Raw genomic sequence first — 24,081 nt, 5'->3', positions numbered from 1 at the left:
TAAAATAACATTTCTTACTCTTAATCATGAGTAAAAACTATGCCAGTGCCTCTTAAGCTGTGTACACAGGTCACTTAACTGGGTAATATGGAGTATTTTTTTTAATGATTCACACTCCCATCAGAGTCTGAAAGTTTCTATTATAGTTTCTTGCCACTTCTTATTATTATTGGATTTAAAACATTTCCAATATAGTAGATAAGTATCTTTTAATACTATTTTAGATTTCTTTCTTTCTTTCTTTTTTTTTTTTTTTTGATTATCTATAAAATTGAATTAAAGCTCAACATTCAAAAAATGGAGATCATGGCATCTGGTCATTTTATTTCATGGCAAATAGATGGGGAAAAAAGTGGAAACAGTGTCAGATTTCATTTTCATGGGCTTCAAAATCAACGATGGCGGTGACTGCAGCCCAATTAAAAGACGGTCACGCCTTGGAAGGAAAGCTATGACAGGCCTAGCCAGCACATTAAAATGCAGAGACTCCACTTTTCCGACAAAGGTTTCTCTGGTCAGAGCTGCTGTTTTTCCAGCATCATATACAGATGGGAAAGCTGAACCACAAAGAAGACTGAACGTGGAAGAACTGATGCTTTTGAACTGTGGTGTTGGAGAAGACTCTTGAGAGTCCCTTGGACTTCGAAGAGATCAAGCCTGTCAGTCCTAAAGGAAGTGAAGCCTGAATGCTTATTGGAAGAACTGATGCTGAAGCTGAAGCTCCGATACTTTGAGCACATGATGCGAAGAACTGACTCGTTAGAATAGACCCTGATGCTGGGAAAGATTGAGGGCAAGATGAGAAGGGGACAACAAAGGACGAGATGGTTGGATGGCGTCACTGACTGAATGGACATGAGTTTGAGCAAACTTACGCACATTTGTATGCACTTAAAATATTCATGGACTCATGTATTTTGTAATGTATCTTTTCCTCATGAAACTGTGTCTCAGAGATCTTAGAGAGCTTTCTATTTTAGTACAAATAGGAAGTCCAAATACATCCTTTTATTGTTGTATTGTTTGTGATTGCTCAGGCGCTCAGTCGTGTCCAGTCCTCTGACACCCCATAGACTATAGCCCACCCGGCTTCTATGTGTGGGATTTTCCAGGCAAGAATACTAGCGTGGGTTGCCATTTCCTCCTCCAGGAGATCTTCCTGACCCGGGGATCGAGCCTGCATCTGCTGTTTCTCCTGGATTGGCAGGTGGATTCTTTACCACTGAGCCTCCTGGGAAGTCTTTGTAGTGATCAGAAAGTGCAAATCATTGAGTGGGTAGAGTGTGCTTTATTTAAATATTCCCTTGTTGAGCTTTGAAGTTGCTTATGGGGTAGTGAACATACCTCTTCTCTGTATATTTATGCAGTGCGGTAGAATAGGTTTCTGCATGTGGACCTGATGGATCAGATGGTGTGCGTATTCTGTGTTGCGGTCGCTGTTGGTGAATGGCCTCCCGGGGCATGCTGCACTGTGAACATCCTTGCCAGCTGCTGTGAGTGAGCATTTGTCTCTGCTGCTCCCATGGTCACTGGATATTGTCAGTATGCTTCATTTTCCATCTCAGTGTTTGACTTCCTTGATTGCTTGGTGAGGTTGAACACTTCATCATATTTTATAGGTCAGTTCTTTTTGTCTATGAATTGCTTGTTTGTATTTGTTGTCTCTTTTTTCCTGTTGGGTTTGTCTGTCAATTTACTTCGTTCTTCCATTATGTCCATAAGTAAAGTTTCATTGTATTTCTCATTAAAGTTATTCCTAGTAACTTGATTGTTACTGCATCTCCTTTCATTACGTTCAAATTGATTATCGCTGCTGTTTGTTCAGCATGAGGTATAGGAAAGTCGTTGATATTTTTATTATGTTACTCTGCTGACCAGTCTTACAGAAAACTGTTAGCTTTTCAGTTGGTTAACTTGTGTTTTCTAAGTTGATGTTGGTGATGCTGTCTATCAGCGATGACAGTTTTGTCTGTTCCCTTGTGGTGTTAAAACTTCTTTCTCTTTACCTTAATGACATAACATTCAGCATTAGGTTACATGGCTTTTCTTTAAAAGTTGTCTCCGTATGAAATTTTATTTTTCTGTTCAGTGGGAAGCAGGACTGTAACTTGTGTATCTTTAGAATGGTTAGATAGTTATCTCAGTTCTAGTTATTAAATTCCTATTTTCCTCCTGAGTTGTAGAACCATTGTTACTCATTTAGCAAAGCACATATTGAGTGACTGTGAAATGTCTGGTGCTGTTAGGTGTGGGGGGGTGCAGTGGTGACTAAAACAAAATTCCAGCCACAGTGGTGACTACGTTCTATCTTAAGAGACAGGCAAGCTAGAGATGGTGATAGAACAGTGCCTCTCACGCGCTAAATGCTCAGAAAGGTTAGTTGTGTGATTCCCAGTTGTAATGGTAATAAGAACTGGTGAGTCTAGGCTGTTAGCAGTCGTAATTCCTGAGAAGTTCTCATGTTTGGAATGCCCATTTCTTCTGCCTTCAGAAAACAGAGTTTTCTCATGAAAGCTTTCATCAGATGGAATGACAGAAAGTGAAGAAGCAGTCACCCTATCCTCACCCTCTTTCTTTGAGAAGTGAAAATCCTCTTCGGATTTGTTTTGGTTGGATACCAGTGCCAGCCGCTTGTAAAAGCGACATAAAGTGAACTTTTTGAGAAGTGAGGGATGCGTGTGTGTCTTGAAGGTGCGTGGACGGTATTTGCTGACACGATGCGTGGGAACAAGAGACAAGGACCTGACTCATGGGGCTAGTCAGTCCCGAATGCCACAGTTGAGGGAGGCGGGAAGCGTTGGAAAAGCAAGTTTCCGAGGACAGGGTGTGGAGTCGTGTGTGTGTTTGACGTGTTAGCGTAGAGGTGCTCCTGAGTCGGCAGTTGCTGAGTTGTGACTGAGTAGCGGTAGGCAGCGGGGAAGTGCAGGAGTTACCAGTGTGTTCATAGAGACGGTGCGACGCGCCTGTGCAGAGGAGGGCTCGGTGACGGACCCGACGCTCGGCCATCGCGGGCCAGAGGAGCCCGCAGAGGAAGTGAGAAGGCGCCCGGTGTGGTGGGGGACTCTCGGGAGAGTGTTGTGTCCAAGGAGCTGGGGAGAAAACGGGCCCTGGTCTTACGGTGTCTGACGGGTGGACAACTGGCATGTCGTAGGTTCTTGGCAGTTAGATAACTCAGCGATCTGACCAAGACGTTGTTGAATGTGGCAGGAGCTCAGTCAGCTATTCGAGAATGACAGGCACAGTCCAGACAAACCCAGCTGTCTGTCAGCCTGTTCTTCAGTGACTCGGATCCGGGCCCTTCAGGGGGATGAGGGGAAGGAGGATCCAGTGGAGCTGAAGGGCGGGCCTGGGTCCGGAGCGCTCAGGGAGTGCTGCTCTCAGAGAAGTGGGGCAGGCGCCAAGAGAGGATGTGGCCTCCGGGGAGGGTTTCTTTTTCTCTGTTTTTTTAAAGAAGACTGTGTTACTGCAGTCCATTTGTATGCTGCTCGGAGTCCTTTTTCCGAGGAAAGGTTGGTCATTCAGGAGAGGAAAGGAGTCAGGGCAGGTGCAGAGTTCGCGAATGGGAAAGAGAACGTGATCCGGAGCACAGGCAGAGGGATGGGTGTCAGCAGGGAGGACCGGATGGTCGGTTTGGCGGGAGGGAATGTGGGTTCAACAGGGAAGCTTTCAGGGAAGTCGAGGGTTTGGTCGGAGGAGGATAGGAAACTCTGACTAGCTCTGTGTCCCCACTGAAGTAGCAAGCCAATTCTGTCAACTGAAGGGTGTAGAATGGAGAGTCTTCAATTGTTTGAAGACAGAAAGTATGAAATAAGTATCTAAGGAAATGGGAGAGTGAACCGATTCAAGTGGCGATTGCTGGGAGTAGTGAGGGGCCCGGCGGGGTTGGAAATACAGAGTGAAGGCAGTGACTTGGCTGTGTCTTTTCCCCACAGCTTGAGCTCCTGGGCCAGAGTAGACAGAAGGTTCGTTTTAATCAGTATTGAGGTTTTACCAGGCAAATTTAATGGGATGAAATAAAGGGAGGAAGTGTTGAGGATGAGTGTTAGACCTGCTGATCATGGGGTCCAAGCTGGGAGAGGAGGTGGTGAAGGCCTGGATGAGGAGAGGACCCCAGGGAACCGGCGTTGGAGGCGCTTTTCGTTTAATCCTGAAAGTGGCCCTGTGAGGCGGTTCCTTTACACCGTTTCACTGATGAGGGGTGTGGGGCGCCGGGTTCAAGCCCCTCACACGTGGTTCTGCAGCGGGTGGTCAGCCCTGTGATCCAGGCAGCCTGGCTCCGCAGTCTCTGCTCGTAACGCTGTATTACCGCTGCCTCCGAGCCGGTCACCCTCACAGTTCAGCTGGTAAGAAATCTGCATGCAGTGCAGGAGATCCTGGTTCGATTCCTGGGTCGGCAAGATCTGCTGGAGAAGGGATAGGCTACCCACTCCAGGATTCCTGGGCTTCCCTTGCGACTCAGCTGGTAAAGAATGCGCCTGTAGTGCGGGAGACCTGGGTTCGACCCCTGGCTTGGGAAGATCCCCTGGAGAAGGGAGAGGCTACCCACTCCAGTATTCTGGCCTGGAGAATTCCGTGGACTGTATATAGTCCATGGGGTCACAAAGAGTCGGACACGACTGAGTGCCCTTCACTGAGCTGGATGGTGAGAGGCTGGTAGGGGAGATGAACCAACAGATGCTGTTTAGTTTAGCACCTGTTGGAATGAGGTCCTTGAGGGTGTAAACTCCTGTGAACACGGCTGTAAATCTGAGATATAGAGGGAAAGGTAAGGAGAGAAAAGGAGTGAACATCTCACTGTTTCTAAACAAACACTGACTGCCTTAAAGCAAACTAATATTAATGTCTGATCTACAGTTACATCCTAAAAGCGGATGCTGTTAAAGTGCTGCATTCAGTATGCCAGAAAATTTGGAAAAGTCAGCACTGGCCACAGGACTGGAAAAGGTCAGTTTTCACTCCAATTCCAAATTCCTGTTTAAATTCCTGCTTTCAGCCCTGTGTTTTTTTGAGTGTGTCAGTCAGTGCCCTGTGTTTTTTTGAGTGTGTCAGTCAGTGTCCTGTCCAGTGGAGTGAAATCCTGAGATGCTTGAGGAGAGCTGGTCTTGATGTGTTTTCCCTTTGCCCGTTTTGATGCGTGCGGGACTGAGCAATGGGGTTCTGACTCCGGTTATGTTTGGTAGCAGATACAGGCACTGTCCCAAGGTGGTTAGCTTCCCCACCCTCAACAATTTTTTTTTTTTTAAATTGAAGTTTAGGGCAAACCAGTAGTTTTATAGACCTCAGCAGGGCGAGTTTGTGAATCTTCCCAGTATGTTGACCTCACTACAGTTTAGCTCTGATCAGTTGAGTGACTTTGGGTAACCTATTTAACCTTTCTTAATTTCAATTTGGGGCTTCCTAGGTGGTTTAGTGGTAAAGAATCTGCCTGCCAATGCATGAGACACTGATTCAATCCCTGGGTCAGGAAGATACCCTGGAGGAGGAAATGGCAACCCACCCCAACATTCTTGCCTGAAGAATCCCATAGACAGAGGAGCCTGGTGGGCTACAGTCCATGGGGTCGCAGAGAGTCAGACACGGCTGACAGATTCAGTTTGGTTATCTGGAAAACAGATAATGCCTACTTCAGCAGGGTAGTTATGAGGATTCAGTGAGGAGAATGTACTTTAGGGGTTTTTTGTTTGTTTTTGCTTCATGTATTTTGAAGTTCTGTTGTTAGGTTTACATACACATTTAGAATTATTTGTTGTTGGGAATCAGTATTACATGTAATATCCTTTTTTATCCTTGTCATTTGTTTTGAAATGACATACTGCTTTGTATGATATTAACATATCCATTTCAGCCTAATTTTGATTATTGTTGCATGGTCTGTTTCCTTAAATGTGTCGTCATATTTGATTTCAGCTTCAAGTAGATAGCATATAGTTGGGGCATGTTTTTTTATTTTTTGGGGGGGCATGTTTTTTTTAAATTGATTCACACACAACCTCTGTATTTTGATTGGAGTGTCTAGGCCACATAGTTTTAATGTAATTATTAATTTGTGCTGTTTTAGGGCCATCATTTATTTTTTATTTCTACTGAGTTTTTAATTTTGGTTTTGTAATTTTTTTCTTTCTAAAATTTCCTCTTGTTTCTTCTTTATGTCTTTTCATTATTTGCTGATACTTTCTATTTTAAGCTTTAAATGTTCAGAATTGCTCATACAATTATGATAGCTGCCTTTTGAAAGTGTTCATAAGATCAACTTCTGTCATTTTATCATTAGCCTCTTGTGTTTATTAGCCTCTTGAGTTGTATTTTTTCGGGTGATTTGGTTTTATTGTAGTTCTTTGAGTATCAAGTAATTTTGGATTGTTTCCTGAACGTCTTACATATTATAAGACTGTGGATTTTAGAAACATCTTATGGAGAAGGTTGGTAATTTTGATTTAACAGTCTCTTAGCCTGGGTAGGTACAAGCTGCAGGTTACAGCCAGCCTTTTGTGGCCTGTAGTAAGGTCAGTTTAGCTTTCAAAGCCTCTTGCGGAACTGTTTCTATTTGTACTGTGTGTGCAGTACCAAGTCACCCCTGTGGGACCTGTTAGCCCAGCTCTCAAAGGTATTCTTACACTAATTCGGATCAGGCCCACCCACGGGCAGGTTGTGGTCAGTTCAGGCAAGCTCTTTCTTTTTCTGCACCTCAGCACTGAGTTCTGGGTTTCAGACTTCTTTTAGTTCAGGCCAGGGGGTATGGGAGAGGTAAAATGGTAGTAAACTTAGTGATACTTAGTGAATTTTGGTATCTGTTCCGGGACAAACTGATGTTATAAGTTTTTAAGGCAACTCAAACAATCGTTTCATGAATTATTTACATGCTTGTAGTTAGATTCAGTGGGAGAAAAAGTTTGGCATATATTTCTCCCATCTTATTTAGAGGTGGAGCCCCTTGATAATCTTTTGTTTGGAGTTCTTAAATTGAAAAATAGGCTGTAATTTTATTTTCTTTCATTACCCTTGATTTGATTTGGTGTGTATGACAGTTGTAATATCTGCAAAAAATGGGTGGAAGAGTGTTCCTTTTTTATTTTATGGAACAGGTCTTTGTTTATAATGGATATTGGTTTTATGTAATGTCTTTGATTTTTGCTGTCAGTGGCATGCCAGCCTCATAGAATGAGTTGGAAAGTGTTCTTTTCTTCGTTATTTACAAAAGATAGTGTAGGATTTCTTAAAAGCTTGATGGAATTCATCAGTAAAGCCATCAGGGATTGGATTTTCTTTTCGTGAAGGCTTTTGCTTACAAATTCAATTTTTAAAATACGTAATTGGGTTACTAGGATTCTCTATTCTTAAGTCATACATGGTAATTTGTGCCTTCCAAGGATTTTTGTCCATTTCATCTAAGTTTCTGTTTTATTGACAAAGTTGTTTGTAATAGAATATCATCTTCCTTTAATGTGTGTAGTCTCTCTAGTGATGACCCTCCCCTTTCAAATTTTTTAATTGGTAATTTGTGAGGCTTTTTAAAGTTTTCTTGATCATTTTTGCTAGTTGGTCATCTGTTCTTTCAAAGAACTATCTTTTGTTTTCAGTTTTAAAACAAACTGTTGTGGTTTTATGTCATCAATCTCTGCTCTTTATTATTTCTTCCCTTCTACTTATTAGTCTTGATTTTCATTTTTTAGTTTCTTTTAAGTGAAGACCTATGTTACTATTAAGATGTTTTTAATATAACTTTTTAAAAATTGAGGTGTAATCGATGTACACTATTTCAGAAGTGTCAGATATATGATATAATGATCCTCAATTGATTTGCAGTTATTAAAGGTTACATTACTCTGTTTATACATGGAGTAATATAACCTTTAAAGTAATTTATAAAATAATTATTATAAAATATTATATTTCCTGTGTTGTACTATATACCCTTATAGCTTATTTATTTTATACATAAAAGTTTATACCTCTTAATTCCCTACCCCATCTTGCCCCTGATATAACTATTTAAAATTGTAAGTTTCCCTCATTCACTGATTACCGGAATGTTAGAAATCTTGAAATGCCATGTTTTCGTTTCCATTTGCTCAAGCAATTTTTAAATTTTCCTGGTCATTTCTTTCTGGACTAGTGGTTGTTGATATTTCTCCCTTTCTGAACTCGTGGTTGTTGATATTTCTCCCATCAATCTTGATTCCAGCTTGTGCTTCATCCAGCCTGGCATTTCGCATGATCACTCTGCATATTAGTTAAATAAGCAGGGTGACAGTATATAGCCTTGACTACTCCTTTCCCGATTCGGAACCAGTCTGATCTTGGGATCATGTACTTGAAAGGAGTAGGTGTTCTGTTGTCCTTAGGTAGGATGTTCTTGAACTGTCAGTTCAGTCCATGTGGTTGGTAGTAGTGGTAAATCTTCCATCTCTACTGAGTTTTGTGTCTATCTGTAGCAGTTACTGAGCAGAGGGTTGTGCTCTAAGGTATAATTGTGGCTTTCCTTTCATGTTTTGGAACTCTGCTGTGGAGTGCATGCATTTTTAGGATTGTATCTCCTTGATGAAGATTCTTGCCGCCTTCATTTAATCTGACAAGTTTTGCCTTTCAGTTGTTGGGTTGAGACCATTTACCCTTGACACAATTACTAATGTGGAGGGCTGGAAGAAGTCAAGCTGGAATCAAGATTGCCGGGAGAAATATCAATAACCTCAGATAGGCAGATGACACTACCCTTAAGGCAGAAAGTGAAGAGGAACTAAAAAGCCTCTTGATGAAAGTGAAAGAGGAGAGTGAAAAAGTTGGCTTAAAGTTCAACATTCAGAAAGCTGAGATCATGGCATCTGGTCCCATCACTTCATGGGAAATAGATGGGGAAACAGTGTCAAACTTTATTTTTTGGGCTCCAAAATCACTGCAGATGGTGATTGCAGTCATGAAATTAAAAGATGCTTACTCCTTGGAAGGAAAGTTATGACCAACCTAGATAGCATATTAAAAAGCAGAGACATTACTCTGCCCACAAAGGTCCATCTAGTCAAAGCTATGGTTTTTCCAGTGGTCATGTATGGATGTGAGAGAGAGTTGGACTGTGAAGAAAGCTGAGTGCTGAAGAATTGATGCTTTTGAACTGTGGTGTTGGAGAAGAATCTTGAGAGTCCCTTGGACTGCAAGGAGATCCAACCAGTCCATCCTAAAGGAGATCAGTCCTGGGTGTTCATTGGAAGGACTGATGCTGAAGCTGAAACTCCAATACTTTGGCCACCTCATGCAAAGAGTTGACTCATTTGAAAAGACCCTGATGCTGGGAGGGATTGGGGGCAGGAGGAGAAGGGGACGACAGAGAATGAGATGGCTGGATGGCATCACCGACTCGATGGGCATGAATTTGAGTAAACTCCGGAAGTTGGTGATGGACAGGGAGGCCTGGCGTGGTGTGATTCTTGGGGTTGCAAAGAGTCGGACACGACTGAGCGACTGAACTGAACTGAGGGATTAAATCTACTTGTGCTTTGTTTTGTATTTGTTCCTTCTCTCCCATTTTCCACTTTGTTTCCTTCTATTCATTTCCTATCTTTCTTGGGTTAATTGAATATATTTTTAGGATTCCGTTTTTATTTTCATTGGACTAGAAAACTGACAGTGTGTGTGTTTACAAAAGACTTAGGATTTACATTGCACAGTGTTAACTCTTCAGAGGGTGCCTCAGTTATTGAGATGTGATATAAAACCCATACATCAGCACACTTTTACACTCCTATGTTTTGAACTATTTTTTCCATACATTTAAATTTTCTGTGTATTTCGAAACCCACAATAAATTATTATTTTTGCTTTCAATGGTGAATTAATTTTTAAAGAGGTTTAAGTATAAAAGTCTTTTATAAATTTACTCACATACCATTTATATCACTCTATTCTTTTGCATACAGGAATTTTGGTCTAGATACTTACTGAGTATTGTTTTCCTTTTGTCTGAAGAATTTCCTTAATATGTAATGAAGATTTCTTTCAACTTGTTTATTTTTTGTTTTCTTTTTGCTGTTTATCTTTATTTGGCTATATCAGGTCTTAGTTGTGACACACAGGGTGTTGTTTGCGTCGTTTAGGATCTTCTATTGCGCTGGGCTAGCTTCTCTGGTTGTGGAGCGTGGACTTAGTTGCCCCACTGGTGTTCGGGATCCTAGTTCCCTGACCAGGGATCAAACCTGCGTTCCCTGCATCACAAAGTGGATTCTTAAGCACTGGTCCACCAGGGAGGTCCTACTGTTATTTTTGAAGGATGCTTTTTGTTGTATGTTTTATTCAAGGGTTTATGGGTTTTTTCCCCACCTTTAATTTTCTTCCAAGTACTTTTAAATATGTTGTTTCAGAGTCTTCTGGCTTACATCCTTTCAGATGCAAAGGTTGCAGTCGTTACTTTTGTTACTCTGTAAACAGTAAGTATGTCTTTTGAGGGGAGTTGCTTTTAGGAATTTCTTTTTCTTGCTGTTTGTCAGCAGATTGACTGTTAAGTGCCTTACTGGGGGCTGTGTGTGTGTGTGTGTATTTGTGTGTTAGGAATTTTGTTGTGCTTCTTGTGTCTGTGTTTTGTTTTATTTCTTTTATTTATTTGGCTGTGCTAGGTTTTACTTGACTTCCCTGGTGGCTCAGACGGTAAAGCAGGTTTTTATTTGGCAGCATGTGGGATGTAGTTCCCTTGACCAGGGATCAAACCTGGGCCCCCTGCATTGGGAGCACAGAGTCTTAGCCACCAGATAGCCAGAGAAGTCCCTGTGGGTTTTATTTTTTCTAATTTGTAAGATTTTGTTGCTATTATTTCTCTAAATATTTTTTCCACTCCCTTCCCTCCTACTCAAGCTTCACACATATTAGAGTGGTTGTTATTGTCCCAGAGGGCATTGCATGTAGCTGTGTTTGTCTTTTATTTGGGGAAGGTTTTTGTTTGTTTGTTTTGCTATGTTTTAAAGGTCAGTCATCTTTCTTCTGCAATTTCTAATCAGATGTTGATCTTTCAAAGTGAAGTTTTCATATGATGTCATCATTTGGTATTAACCATCATCATCTTCCATTTTGCTTCTGTTTTCGTGTTTTTCGTACTCAGTAAGCATGAGGCATAGTGATGATAGCTGGTTTAATATCCATGCTTGTCTGTCTGTCATCTCTGTTTTCTGTTTCTATTCCTTGATTTTTCTTCTGGTTATGTCTTTTTTTTTTTTGGTCCACCAGTTGAATTAATTGTGGGTCATTTTGATTCTGTTGTTGCTTTTGTTAGCTCCTTTATGACTGGTCTAGAAAAGTGTTTGTTCTAGGCTTCATGTAGCCCTCTTCCTAAAGGCGCGCTCCAGATGCATTCTATGTAGTCCCCGAGGTCTTAGCGCTCTGGCCAGAGGGAGCATAACTGATTCCTGGCTCACTGTGAGCTCTGGGACTTGTCCATATTGCATCTTTTCTCTATTGGTTCTTGCCTTGGAAGCAGTTCCTATTCAGCCTTGTGAGGTTTTACACCACAACGGTACAGTTTGGTATTCAGATTAAAACTCAAGGGTACTCTTACGCAGATTTCTGGAGCTTTTTCTCTGCTCCCTCATTTTAGTGTTCTCTGCTCCGCAAATTCTACTCCTTCAGCCCCCTTGACTAATGGTTTCTTTCTGCCCATTTCAGCATAGCTGCCAGCCCTCTGTGTGCTGCAGTTCATAAGTTAAGTCCACACAGAAAGCCTTTGTGAAGGTGGGGCTCACCTTTCTGCTTTCCTTTTTCTCGGGGGTTACAGTTCTCTCTCTGCCTGTTGGCCAGTGTCTGATAATTACTGTTTCTTATACTTTGTTTACCACGAGGGTGTAAATCTGAACCTTCTTATTTCTGTGTGACTTTAAGTAGAAGCCTCCTTTGCTGTTTTAGGAACTCATATTAGTTTTTTTTTTTTTAAATTAGTTTTAGTTTTTAAGATTAACAAGAAACATTGAATTTTGGAAAATTTTCTCAAGTAGAATTAGTTGTATTATTTTACTTTTATTTCTTTGCAGCAAAGTGAAACAAGGAAAAGTAAAATGAAAAGGTTATGTGATACAAAGGAAAAAGAGAAGAAGGTAGAAAAACTAAAGAAAGATTAAAATAAATAATCTTTGTGTTATCATTTGTAATTAGACTATTTAAAACCAAAACTAAGAACATGTGAATGCACTATGAAAATGTATGGATCTATTTTGCTATTTAAGTTTGGAAATTGCCAACCGCTATGGGTTTGACAATATGACCTTTATGTTTCGCATTCAGAAAAATAAAATTCATGATGTCGATACATTGATCCATTGACCAGAAGCAATAGAATTCTGATGGATTGATGAATGTAAAAAGTATGTTTTCAGTGGTGCCAAAAATCAAGAATAGAAGAAATAAGTAGAAGCAGGAGGAAAAAGCAAGGCAAAAATAAAAATTTATTTTTTAGGAGTAAATACCACCGTTCAGGGGCTTCCCTGGTAGCTCAGTGGCGTAAAGAATCTGCCTGCCCGTACAGGAGATGCGAGTTGGATCCCTGGATCAGGAAGATTCCCTGGAGTAGGAAATGGCAACCCACACCAGTCAGTATTCTGTCTGATAACTCCCACAGACAGAGGAGCCTGGTGGGCTACAGTCCATTGGGTCACAAAGAGTCGGACAGGACTTAGCAACTAAACAGTAACTACCACCGTGATGCAGACAACCAACATTGAGACCCTAAAAAGATAAAACAGGTTTGACATAAAAGCCAGTTGTGCCCCAAACTTACAACTAGTGATGGCCAGGATGGTGGCGAGAGAGACTTAAAATAGAGCAGGGCATTGGCCTGGAAGATGAGGGTTAGCCAGCAAAGCCACGTGTGTTTCAGTTTTTTTAGCAATGAGTGTACACAGTTATGAAGAACATGAAGGAAAGATTAAATGTAAATTTTACTTCCATAATCTCTTTTGAATTAATTTCTTATTTTCTTTCCCGTTGTAGTAGTCATGTTGGGATTATTTCAAGAGTTTCCTGTCTCCCTGTATCCAGTCATTATATTGGACTGCAAGTTCTCAACAAGTGAATCCCCACCCCCGCCTTTAAAAAGATTTCTTAGGCGGCCCGTCTCCTCGCAGCTCCTCTCAGTCCGTCTGCTCCAGTGGTGTGTCCTTGCTGTCCTGCCAACTGTTCTCTCAAGAATTTAGCATTTGCTGTTCCTTCTACTGCAGAGCTCTTTTACCAGATATCTGCCTGGCTTGGGTCCTGTTCTACTTCACATCTGTACTCAAGTGTCTCTTTACTCAGATGAATTTTATTTCATGAAGTTTATTTTATAAATGTAAAAGTGTTGGACACGACTGAGTGACGGACTGACTGATTTTATAAATGTATTTAAACAGATAGCTAGTCCTTCATTCTTTGCCTGTTTTTCCCTAGTATTTTCTTGTGTTTTATTTGTTTTCAAGAATAAAAAATATATCTTCCTACTAGAGTGTAGTTTGGAGAAGGCAGGGATTTTGTTTTGTTTATCCAGTGTTTTAACAGAGCCAGACACAAGGAGGTTTGATCAAGTTGTCTAACGTTGCTTGTTAAATGTATTGTCTAAATACTTGCTTAAAATGCTTTTAATGTTTCATCTATCATTTTCTGAGAGTGAGATGTTAAAATCGCCCATAATGATTGTGAAGCTAGCAATTTCTTTCTGTTGTTCTTTGTATTTGTGTTTTATGTAATTTGAAGTTCTGTTGAGTTATGTTACACTGCTGAATTATTTTCATTGTTAAGTAATGGCAGCATTAAGTTTTAGGCCATTTATATTTGCTGTGTAAACTCAAATTTATTTCTATCTTATTTTCTATTTACCATGAGTTTTTTTCCTCCTGGTCTGCCTGCTGTTGGACCTTGGTTCCTCTGTTCCTTTTTTCTCCTGTAATTGTTTTAATTTAAACATAACAAGTTGCCTTAATAAATTCTAAAGATAATTATTCTCTCCCTTTTCCCATGAACAGTAAAATCAGCCTTAGCCCCAATCCTCCCTTCCCCAAATTTTTGTCATCTTATTCTGCCTCTTTTCCCTCTTCTTGTGAATGATGGTGTTTTGACTGCTTGACTTGGCGTGTTATATTGGCAGATTTCTAATATTAAATTATGCTTGCATTCTGATTATTGGTATTTTATTTAGATTTTTTTTCATCCATAGTTTTTGGATATGTTAGGGTTTTGGTTCAGGTATCCTTTTTTAATTTTGGTGAGGGTGAGGATGACTTTAAACAGTTTGTAGTAATTCGCTTATCAAATATTTGAACTTTGATTACTCTAACTTAAAAGATTTATATATTTCCTTTATTAGTTTTTATGGATTTCCTTTAAAAAGTAAAATTTAAATGGGTCTCCTGTTGTTTAAAACAGCCTTTTGCTTTATTTTTTTTCATATTATTTTCTCTATTTATTGTTTTCAACTCTTTTGATATTTTTCAAATACTCAGTTCATTTGTGCCTTTTCTCTTTAAGTAATGAAATATTAAAATTATTTGAATACTGATTTATCAGTTTCTAAGTTTTTTTTTTACATGTAGTGTCTTACTTTTTTCTTACTTTATGTGTTTAAATTTTTTTGATTCATTTATTTATGAGACATCAAAGACGTTAAAGGCCTTAGTTTTTTTAATTTGTATTGGTTAAAAAAAAATCTTACTTTACCATGATTCTTAACATTTATTTGACTTTACTGAAGTGTTTTTTAAGTTAAAATCCATCACACTTGTAATGTGATTCAGTTCAGTTCAATCGCTCAGTCGTGTCTGACTCTTTGCCACCCCGTGAATCACACCACGCCAGGCCTCCCTGTCCATCACCACCTCCTTTTCCATGGGGATGGTCTTGATCCCTGCCTCCTGTACAATGTCACGAACCTCCATCCATAGTTCATCAGACTCTCTATCAGATCTAGTTCCTTAAATCTATTTCTCACTTCCACTGTATAGTGGATTTGATTTAGGTCATACCTGAATGGTCTAGTGGTTTTCCCTACTTTCTTCAGTTTAAGTCTGAATTTGGCAATAAGAAGTTCATGATCTGAGCCATAGTCAGCTCCTGGTCTTGTTTTTGCTGACTGTATAGAGCTTCTCCCATCTTTGGCTGCAAAGAATGTAATCAATCTGATTTTGGTGTTGACCATCTGGTGATGTCCATGTGTAGAGTCTTCTCTTGTGTTGTTGGAAGTGGGTGTTTGCTATGACCAGTGCGTTCTCTTGGCAAAACCGTGTTAGCCTTTGCCCTGCTTCATTCCGTACTCCAAGGCCAAATTTGCCTGTTCCTCCAGGTGTTTCTTGACTTCCTACTTTTGCAATCCAGTCCCCTATAATGAAAAGGACATCTTTTTTCGGTGTTAGTTCTAAAAGGTCTTGTAGGTCTTCATAGAACCATTCAACTTCAGCTTCTTCAGTGTTAGTGGTTGGGGCATAGGGCTTCAATTACCGTGATATTGAAAGGTTTGCCTTGGAAATGAACAGAGATCATTCTGTCATTTTTGAGATGGAATCCAATAGTAGTGTGATTAAATCATGTTTAATAGAGGTTTTTTTGAAGGGGGGTGGTTTGCACGGGTATGCCTCACTTTCTCCTTAAGGAGTGAAATTTTAGAAATAGAGATCACATTACTCAGCCGTTAAAAAGAATTCATTTGAATCAGTTCTAATGAGATGGATGAAACTGGAGCCCATTATACAGAGTGAGGTGAGCCAGAAAGATAAAGAACATTACAGTATACTAACACATATATACGGAATTTAGAAAGATGGTAACGATGGCCCTATATGCAGGGCAGAAGAAGAGATGCAGAAGTACAGAACAGACTTTTGAACTCTGTGGGAGAAGGGGAGGGTGGGATGTTTCGAAAGAACAGCATGTATATTATCTGTGGTGAAACAGACCACCAGCCCAGGTGGGAGGCATGAGTCAAGTGCTCGGGCCTGTTGGGCTGGGAAGATCCAGAGGAATCGGGTGGAGAGGGAGGTGGGATGGGAGACCGGGATGGGGAATTCGTGTAACTCTATGGCTGATTCATATCAATGTATGACAAAACCCACTGAAAAATAAAAATTAAAAATAAATAAATAAATAAATAAATAAATAAATAAATAAAAATAAAATTCCACATTAAAAAAAAAAAAAAAAAGAAATAGAGATCACAGATGTCACTCCCCAATTTCATTAGATCTAGAGGTATAACCTGGTGTGTGCACTTTGAAAAGAGCCACCTAGACAGTTAAAAGTCCCCTGCTGTAGACAGGGAGTCATTTTAAGGTCTGGTGAAAGAGGGGAAAGCCTCATCTGAGGAATATGTGGAGAAGTGAGTTATGATGACACGGACATAGTAATGTGCGAGTGTCCCATGTTTGGGTGTAAAGAGAAGCTGAATTTGTGGGGAAAACAACTATGAAGTGTGACATTTACTGTCTGACATGGTAAAATGAAGGGAGAATTGCCTAAATTATTTAATTCCATGTACCTTTCACTTGTGCTTTATTTTGAGTAGAATTCTAAGTCTTAAAATGTACCATTTAATTATATGTGTTTATTCTTTGTCTGCAGGCCTCGAAGTCGAGGAAAAACTGCAGCGGAAGATGAGGACAGCATGGATGGACTGGAGACAACAGAAACAGAAAATACTGTGGAAACAGGTATCAAAACTTGATTAGAAAATTTAAAAATTTACACAGTACTTTGCACAAGTAGCGTTCGTCTGTTCACTGAGTTCTAAAGTGTCCACGTGCTGAAGTAGTTTGACAAGTAATGACAAAGTGAAAAAACAGAGTTTTCTTTCTTTTTCCCCCCCAAAGCTCTGATTTAGTAGAAATAATTTAAACTCTGTATAGAAATATTTTATTAAAGCAAAATTAAAACTAGAATAAACATAATTCTGGGTCATTTGAGTGATAACTCTTGGTAAATTTCTGGCTTATGAACCATCTGGTGTTTGTTTATTGTGTTAGTATGTAGGTGAGGGAAAAAGTACATTTCATGAGCTAATAATGCTGTGGAATGCTGGGTTAAAGCAGACCAAATACTTTCTTGTCTCCTGGACTTCTGGGTGCCTTGAGGAAGCTAATGTGTTTTTGCATCTGCAAGAGGAAGGTAGAGTAAGTTGCCAAGGTGGTTTCCAAAATTTACCCTAAGTTAGTGGTTTAATGAGCTGTCAACGGGAGTAGGTTTCATATCGTGTTCAGAGCTTTGTCTCAGTGAGGTGGCCTCTCTCTGTTTTTACGGTCGTTGGATAGAGTGTAGACACAGTTGATAGGCTTCTTCTCTGAAGTTGAATGGCATCTCCTTGATGCTTAACGGAGAAAATTAGAGAAAATACAGAGAAAACAAGAAATTGCTACATCTTTTAAAGTATTATTTTTCACAAAATACTCTTGGTTATCCGATGTGTTCCTATTATATGCCTGTAATTCTTGAAAAGCCTTCAGAAGTCCAGCCATTTTCATTGCTTTTCCCTTAGAGTCTAGTTAAGTAGATAGACCAGAGAGAAGCTGGAAGTTCAGAATGCATCTCCTTACATTTTACCCCTTTGGTGCACGTTCATTGCCACGTTAATATTTTATACTTGGATTTATTTCCGTTCCCCACAAGTTGTTTTTCATAGTTTTCCCCTGAATTTTAATTTTTTTCCTGTACGTTGTGCTGTTACTTTCCTCTCAAAAGTTACCTGTCCTTTTGAGTAACATTTATGGGTAAGCACATGTCCCTCTACTTGTACTTTTGAGTAGCATTTATGGGTAAGCACGTGTCCCTCTAAGCCGGTGCTCTGACTGCCTGCAGCCCCGGCTCACAGTGGCACGGTCTCCCCGTCTGTCTCATCTTCGGAAGACTCAGCGCCTCCCTGTCCGCTTTCCTCTCCTCCCGTCATCCTTTCTCATAATCTATTCAGTACCCAGACCTAGTGGTGCCTTCCTTTCCTCAACAGTCCTCTCTCCAGCCCACGTGAGACACTCATTCCTTTTATTTATTCATTCATTGGACTGCGCGGGGTCTTCCTCACGGCCCTCGGAAGCTTCTCTTCGCCCTCTGGAGCTGGGGCATGTAGGCTTAGCTGCCCAGTGGCGTGTGGGATCTTAGTACGCTGACCAGGGATTGAACCTGGGTCCTCTGCCTTGCAAGGCAGATTGTCAACCACTGGACCCCCTGGGAAGTCTCAGCCTCTCCTTATGGCCGTACTTTAGCCTTTTAATATTGTACCACTTACTGGGACAATTGCTGTTTCACTTCCAAAATCTCAGTTTCAAGTCTAACTCTGCTTTTACCAGCTCTAGCCACACCACGATAACCCTTCAGCCATAGTGACTTGTCCAACTTAACCTTACCGCTGGGATTTGTCACCCTCTTTTTCTAGTTCAGATTCTGTCATCCATTTGCGTAGTCTCTCTCTTATGCACCTTAAACTCCCTTGCCATCCTCCTGCTATTTTGGTTTCATAACGAAACTCAGACTCTGCATTGCAGCAGCCAGACTGACTGGAGAAAACCTCAGCCCCCAGTAGGTCATGGTTGACCTTCCGCTTATCCCACTTACACCTAGAGTTCTCTCACCCATTATCAGTGATCATCCTTTCACTACCTTCTGTTCTTTCAGACTTTTGACACCTCATTTTCCATTTTCAGTTGATGATCTTAGTTATTTCAATGAAAAAAAAAATCGAAGCAGTCAGGAAAGAAATTCCACCGTTATCCACCATCAGATCTTCTTTCCTGCTCTCATCTCTACCCCTCTGTCTTACCAGCCCTCCTGTTAAAATGGGATGAAGAGTCTCTGGGGTTTCTGCAGCCAGCCCCTCTGCCTGTGTCTGTCCCCCTTGCACTTCAGTTTTCCTTGGTTTCCAGCATCCTGAACTCCCTTCCTGAACTCCCATCCTGAACTCAGGGAATTATTTCCATTAGTGTTAAGCATTTGCTACACTGTCACTTTTTTTAACTTTTTATTTTACTTTGGAGTGTAGGTGATTAACAATGTTAGGTTAGTTTCAGGTGTACTGCCAAGTGATTCAGTTACACCCATACATGTATCATTCTTTTTCAAATCCTTTTCCTGTTTAGGTTGTTAGATAACATTGAGCAGAGTTCCCTGTGCAGTACAGTAGGTGCTTGTTGCTTATCCATTTTAAGTATAGCAGTGTGCAGTATCCCCCCTCTTAAACAAGAGTACCTTCTCTTGATCGGATAACGCTTTCGGTTACTGTGTTGCTTCTTTGCTCATCTTCACAGCAAAAACTCTTGAAAGAATTGTCTGTACTTTACAGTTTGGTTCTGTTCAGCTGCTCAGTTGTGTCCGACTGTTAGTGACCCCATGGACTACAGTATGCCAGGCCTTCCTGTCCATCACCAACTCCCAGCGTTTACTTAAACTCATGTCCATTGAGTTGGTGATGCCATCCAACTATCACATTCTCTGTCATCCCCTTCTCCTCCTGCCTTCTATCTTTCCCAGCATGAGGGTCTTTTCCAGTGAGTCAGTTCTTCGCATCAGGTGGCCAAAGTATTGGAGTTTCAGCTTCAGCATCAGTCCTTCCAATGACTATTCAGGACTGTATGGTAGTTGCTTATTTTTGTTCATTTTCTTATGAACCTGGCTACAGGCAAGCTTTCTACCTCTCGCTCTATTAACGCTGTTTTGATCTCATGTTGCCAAAACCACCATTGAATCTTTGTTTGCCTTAAGTATTCAGTCTCATTTTATGCAGCTGACGTTTTCAGGAGTGAAACTCTGTCTCTTTTTTTAATTTGACTTTCAGGATACCACATTCTCTTGCTCTTTCCTATCTCACTGGTCTCTTCCTTTCTCTTTTGCTCATCTTCTCACAGATTAGGTGGTCTCATTCAGTTTAGTTGCTATAACTACTATCTGTGTGCTGGTGACTCTCAGAGTTATATTGCCAGCTCTTTTCTTACTTTGAGCACAACCAGTATCTTCACCTTACTTCTTAACATCTCCTCTTAAGATGTCTCCAGTGGATCCCTAGCTTAATATGTCTTCTGTGGAACCATTGATTGTTCCCAAACCTTCTCATCCAGTGGTCCCACTTCAATAAATGACATCATGCACCATTCAGGCTACAAACATGGACCCTGTTGGAAAATGCTTCGGGCTTTACCTTAGTACTCCGTACTGATTTCAGACAGCTCTCATCTGTTTACCACGGTCACTCGAGAACTCGCACCACCACTGTTTGTGTGGATTGCTGCCAGGCTACCAGCTGGTCTCACTCTCACCCATTCTAGTTTTGTTCTCTATGTAGTGGCAGGGTGAGCTTCTAATACCCCAAGTAAGGACTTCCCTGGTGGTCCAGTGGCTAAGACTCCAACCTTCCAATGCAGGGGGCGTGAGTTCAGTCCCTAGTCAGGGACCTAGATCCCACATACCACAATTAAGATCAGCCAAACAAATAAATGTGGCTGTGCATTCAAATAAATTAATTAATTAAAAAAAAAAAAGACAAAGCCAAGAGTCTTCTGCTTTCCTTCTGTCAGCTCTCCAAGGCCTCCAGTGACACTTAAAACCCTAAGTCAGTTTGTGATCCTCAAGCTCCCCTGACCTTGCTACCTGTCCAGCCGCATCTCCCGTCTTAGCTCAGAACGCCTTTCTCCCAGACCCTCATGGGACTTACTGCCTGACTTCAGTCAGCTCTCTGCTCGGTGCCCCCTTGTCAGAGAGGCCTTTCCTGCCCAACCTGTCAAAAAGCAGCCCTTGTTGAGCTCCGCCCTCTGCTCCCGCTTTACCTTTCCTCCTGGTGTTTAACAGATGAGGCGTTTTGTATCCTGGAATGTCAGCTTCCTGAGGTCAGGGGTTTGTCTCCTTCCCGGGCTTGCTCCCAGCGCCCGGACGCTTCACACACACAGTAGGCATCACTAAGCAGTGGTGCATTCTTGTGTTTTTCTTACGTGTTTCCTGAGCTACTGCTGTTCTTGGAACATCACCACATAAGTAAAATTTTGGCATTTAATTTTTTCTTACCTGAGGAGCCCCCAAATAGACTGTCTTCTCTTGCTATTTTCTGTGCAATTTCAGAGCAAATAAAATTTACTGAAAGGATTTAACAGGAGCGGGATGATATCTATCTACCTATCTTATCTATCTATCTATCTCATCCTGTCCTTGTGTATGAAAGTTAAATAAAGCCAGACGTCTCAGTCTTCGCTCTGTCTGTGTGCTTGGGGAGACCTTTGTCCAGTTCCTTTAGTGAACACACAGAGCAAAAAGAATAGTAAAGAAAAAGACAAAGAACAATTGTTAAAATCACCAACCTGCAAGCAAAGAGAAGAAAGAGTTCCATAAATTTGTAGTCAATTAAAAAACCCATTCCAGTTTTCTGCAGGGCTTTAGCATCTCTGCACATTTCTGTTTCCAGGCCCAAGATTCATTGGAAGGTCTCTTACCTTGTGAACTGTGTGCCTTGATAGGTTAAAAAAAATGATTTGTAGTAATTTAACATGGTTTATTAACAGTGTTTATTCTTTAGGGTGTGTGTGTGTGAGGGGTAAGTGGTGGGAATGAGTCTTCTACAAGTGGTCATTGGAAGGTAGCAAGAAGCTTCAGTTTTTATGGTGAGAACGTTCTCTCTTTGTAGCTGGTTGTTGCCAGTTCTGTGTGCATTTTTCTTTATAAATAAAATCCACTTGAATGAAGTGCTAGCTGCTTGAGAGAAATTCCACTTTTTGTTTTTAAAGAATCATTATATAATCAGGGCTTTGCAAACTTGTTTTAGTTAATTATAATTGGTTAATTATAATTTAGCTAATTACAATAAAAGTTTTTTTTTTTTTTTAACTGTTTACATTGTCTTAGTGTGGCTAGTGGGAACCTATTTTTGTCTGGCATTTGAGTCCTTTTTAATATCATCTCAATGTTTCAAAGCTACTGTTTGCTGAGAAGAGTATTTTTCAGGCCCATCTTCAATATTCTCTGGGCTTCCAATTATGAATTCGATTATTCCATCAGGTCTCGTAGTTCTTTTTGCTGGAGAATAGTACAAGAGATGAAAGTCTAGGCTCTCAGGATGCATACCTATTTCTGCTGAGAATTGGTTATGTTGTCCATTCTAGTGATAGACTAGTCGTTACAGAGATGTGAGGCTGTCTATATGTGCTTATATATTGCAGTTCCCGCTGATATCTTCAGTTTGTCTCTAGCACAGTTTTAAATAGACTTTAGCTTTTCCAGCAGTTACAGGTTCACTGTGATTATAGTTCTGTAACTATAGCAGTTACAGGGTTTGAGTGGAAGCACGGTCCCTTCCCATTTACTTCCTGCCCCACACCCCCCTGCCCGGCTGCCCATTTCTCAGCTCCCCCACCAGCACTGGCGCATTTGTTCTGATCAACAAAGCTGCATTGCCTCTCCCTTTCGCCTTCAGCCCCTAGTTCACCTTAGGCTTCACTCTTGGTTTTGCACACTGTGGGTTTGGGAAAATGTATAATATGATGATATGTGTCCGTCAGAAAGGTATCGAAACAGACAGATACTGTCCTAAAAGTCCTCCGTGCTTTGCCTGTTCATCCTTTCCTCCCCAACAACCATTGTTCTTCCCACTGTCTCGGTAGCTTTGTCTTTCCCAAAGTGTCATATAATTGGAATCATACAACATGTAGCTTTTTCAGATTAGCTTGTTTCACATAGTAGTATACATTTAAGTTCTTTTCATGGCTTAAAAACTCATTTCTTTTTATTGCTGAGTAATTTTCTGTTGTATGTATGTGCAACAGTTCATCTGTTCACCTACTGAAGTACATCCTGGGTGCTTCCAGGTTTTCACAGTTTTGAATAAAACTACTATAAACATTTGTATACAGAGTTTTTGTGTAAACATAAAACTCCTTTGGGTTTTCGACTCCTTTGGGTAAATACCAAGGAGGATGACTGCTGGATCAAATGGTGAGAATTAAGAGTTCTTCATATATTTTGGGTAACAGTCCTTGATAAGATACATCTTTTGCTAATATTTTGTCTAGTCTGTGGCTTTTCTTTATATATCTATTGGCTGGCAGTTTTTCCTGCAGAGCAGAAATTTTAAATTTTAATCAAATGTGATCTGTCATTTGTTTCTCTCATTATCATACTTTTGATGTTGTATCTAAAATGTCATTGCTGAACCCAAGCTCATCTAGATTTCCGTCTGTGGTGGTCTTAACTATTGGACTGCCAGAGAAGTCCACCCTGAGTGTTCATTTTAGGATCAATTCGTTGATATCCACAAAATAACTCCATAGATTTTGATTAGGATTGCATTGAGTTTATAGATGAAATTGGGAAGAACTGACATCTTGGTAATGATGAGTTTTATATTTATAGTTCAGTAACGTGGAATAACTTCTTACTACTTCTGTGATTTTTCTTCATCAGAGTTCCATAGTTTTTGTCATGTATTAAATAGATCTTGTGCATATTTTGTTGACTTTATACCGAAGTATTTTTGGGGGAGAGTGCTAATGTGAATGTATAAATTTATTTCCAGTTTCACTTGTTCATTGCTGGTGTATAGGAAAGTGATTTACTTTTGTATATTAACCTTGTATCTGGAGACTTTGCTATATAGACAAAGAGATTTTGTTGATTCTTCCAGATTTTCTACATAGGCAGTCATGATGTCTTTGAACAGAAGATACTTTTATTTCTTCCTTCTAAATCAGTATACCTTTCATTTCTAAGTCTTGTTGCAGAAGCTAGAACTTCAAGATGGTGTTCAGAAGGAGTTGTTCCTAATCTTAGTGGGAAAGCTTTAGTCTCTCACCCACTAACCATGGTGTTGATGTAGGTTTTTTGTTAGGAATTCTTTGTCAAATTGAGGAAGTTCCCCTGTATTCTTACTAATAGTTTGTTGAAAGTTGTTTCGTTGGTATTTAAAATCATGAATGGGTATTGTGGTTTTTGTCCGATGCTTTTTCTGCATCTATTGATGTGATCATGTGACTTTTCTTTTTTAGCTTATTGATGTAATGGATTACATTTATTGATCTTCAAATGTTGAACCAGCCTTGTGTACCTGGGATAAATCCCACTTGGTTGTGGTGTGTAATTCTTTATATACATTTTTAGATTTAATTCATTAAAAATTTTGTTGAGTGTTTTTTGCAT

General features: G+C 40.3%; 1 protein-coding gene across 19 annotated transcripts in view; it reads left to right on the top strand.

Moving 5' to 3' along the window:
* The window catches only part of KMT2C (lysine methyltransferase 2C), a 255,413-nt gene that overhangs the window by 59,115 nt on the left and 172,217 nt on the right, over positions 1-24,081 (top strand). For all 19 annotated transcript variants that reach the window (XR_010663715.1, XM_065939515.1, XM_065939504.1 and 16 more), the window contains exon 2: positions 16,549-16,637. Coding sequence is in view for 18 of the 19 variants with exons in the window: in XM_065939515.1 (XP_065795587.1) it covers positions 16,549-16,637 (89 nt within the window). In the remaining variant the exon portion in view is untranslated. The remainder of the gene's footprint in view (positions 1-16,548; positions 16,638-24,081) is intronic.

The sequence above is a fragment of the Muntiacus reevesi genome, chromosome 6, assembly GCF_963930625.1.
Source record: "Muntiacus reevesi chromosome 6, mMunRee1.1, whole genome shotgun sequence".
NCBI classification, from domain to species: Eukaryota; Metazoa; Chordata; class Mammalia; order Artiodactyla; family Cervidae; genus Muntiacus; species Muntiacus reevesi.
This window is presented reverse-complemented; position numbering and strand designations above follow the sequence as displayed.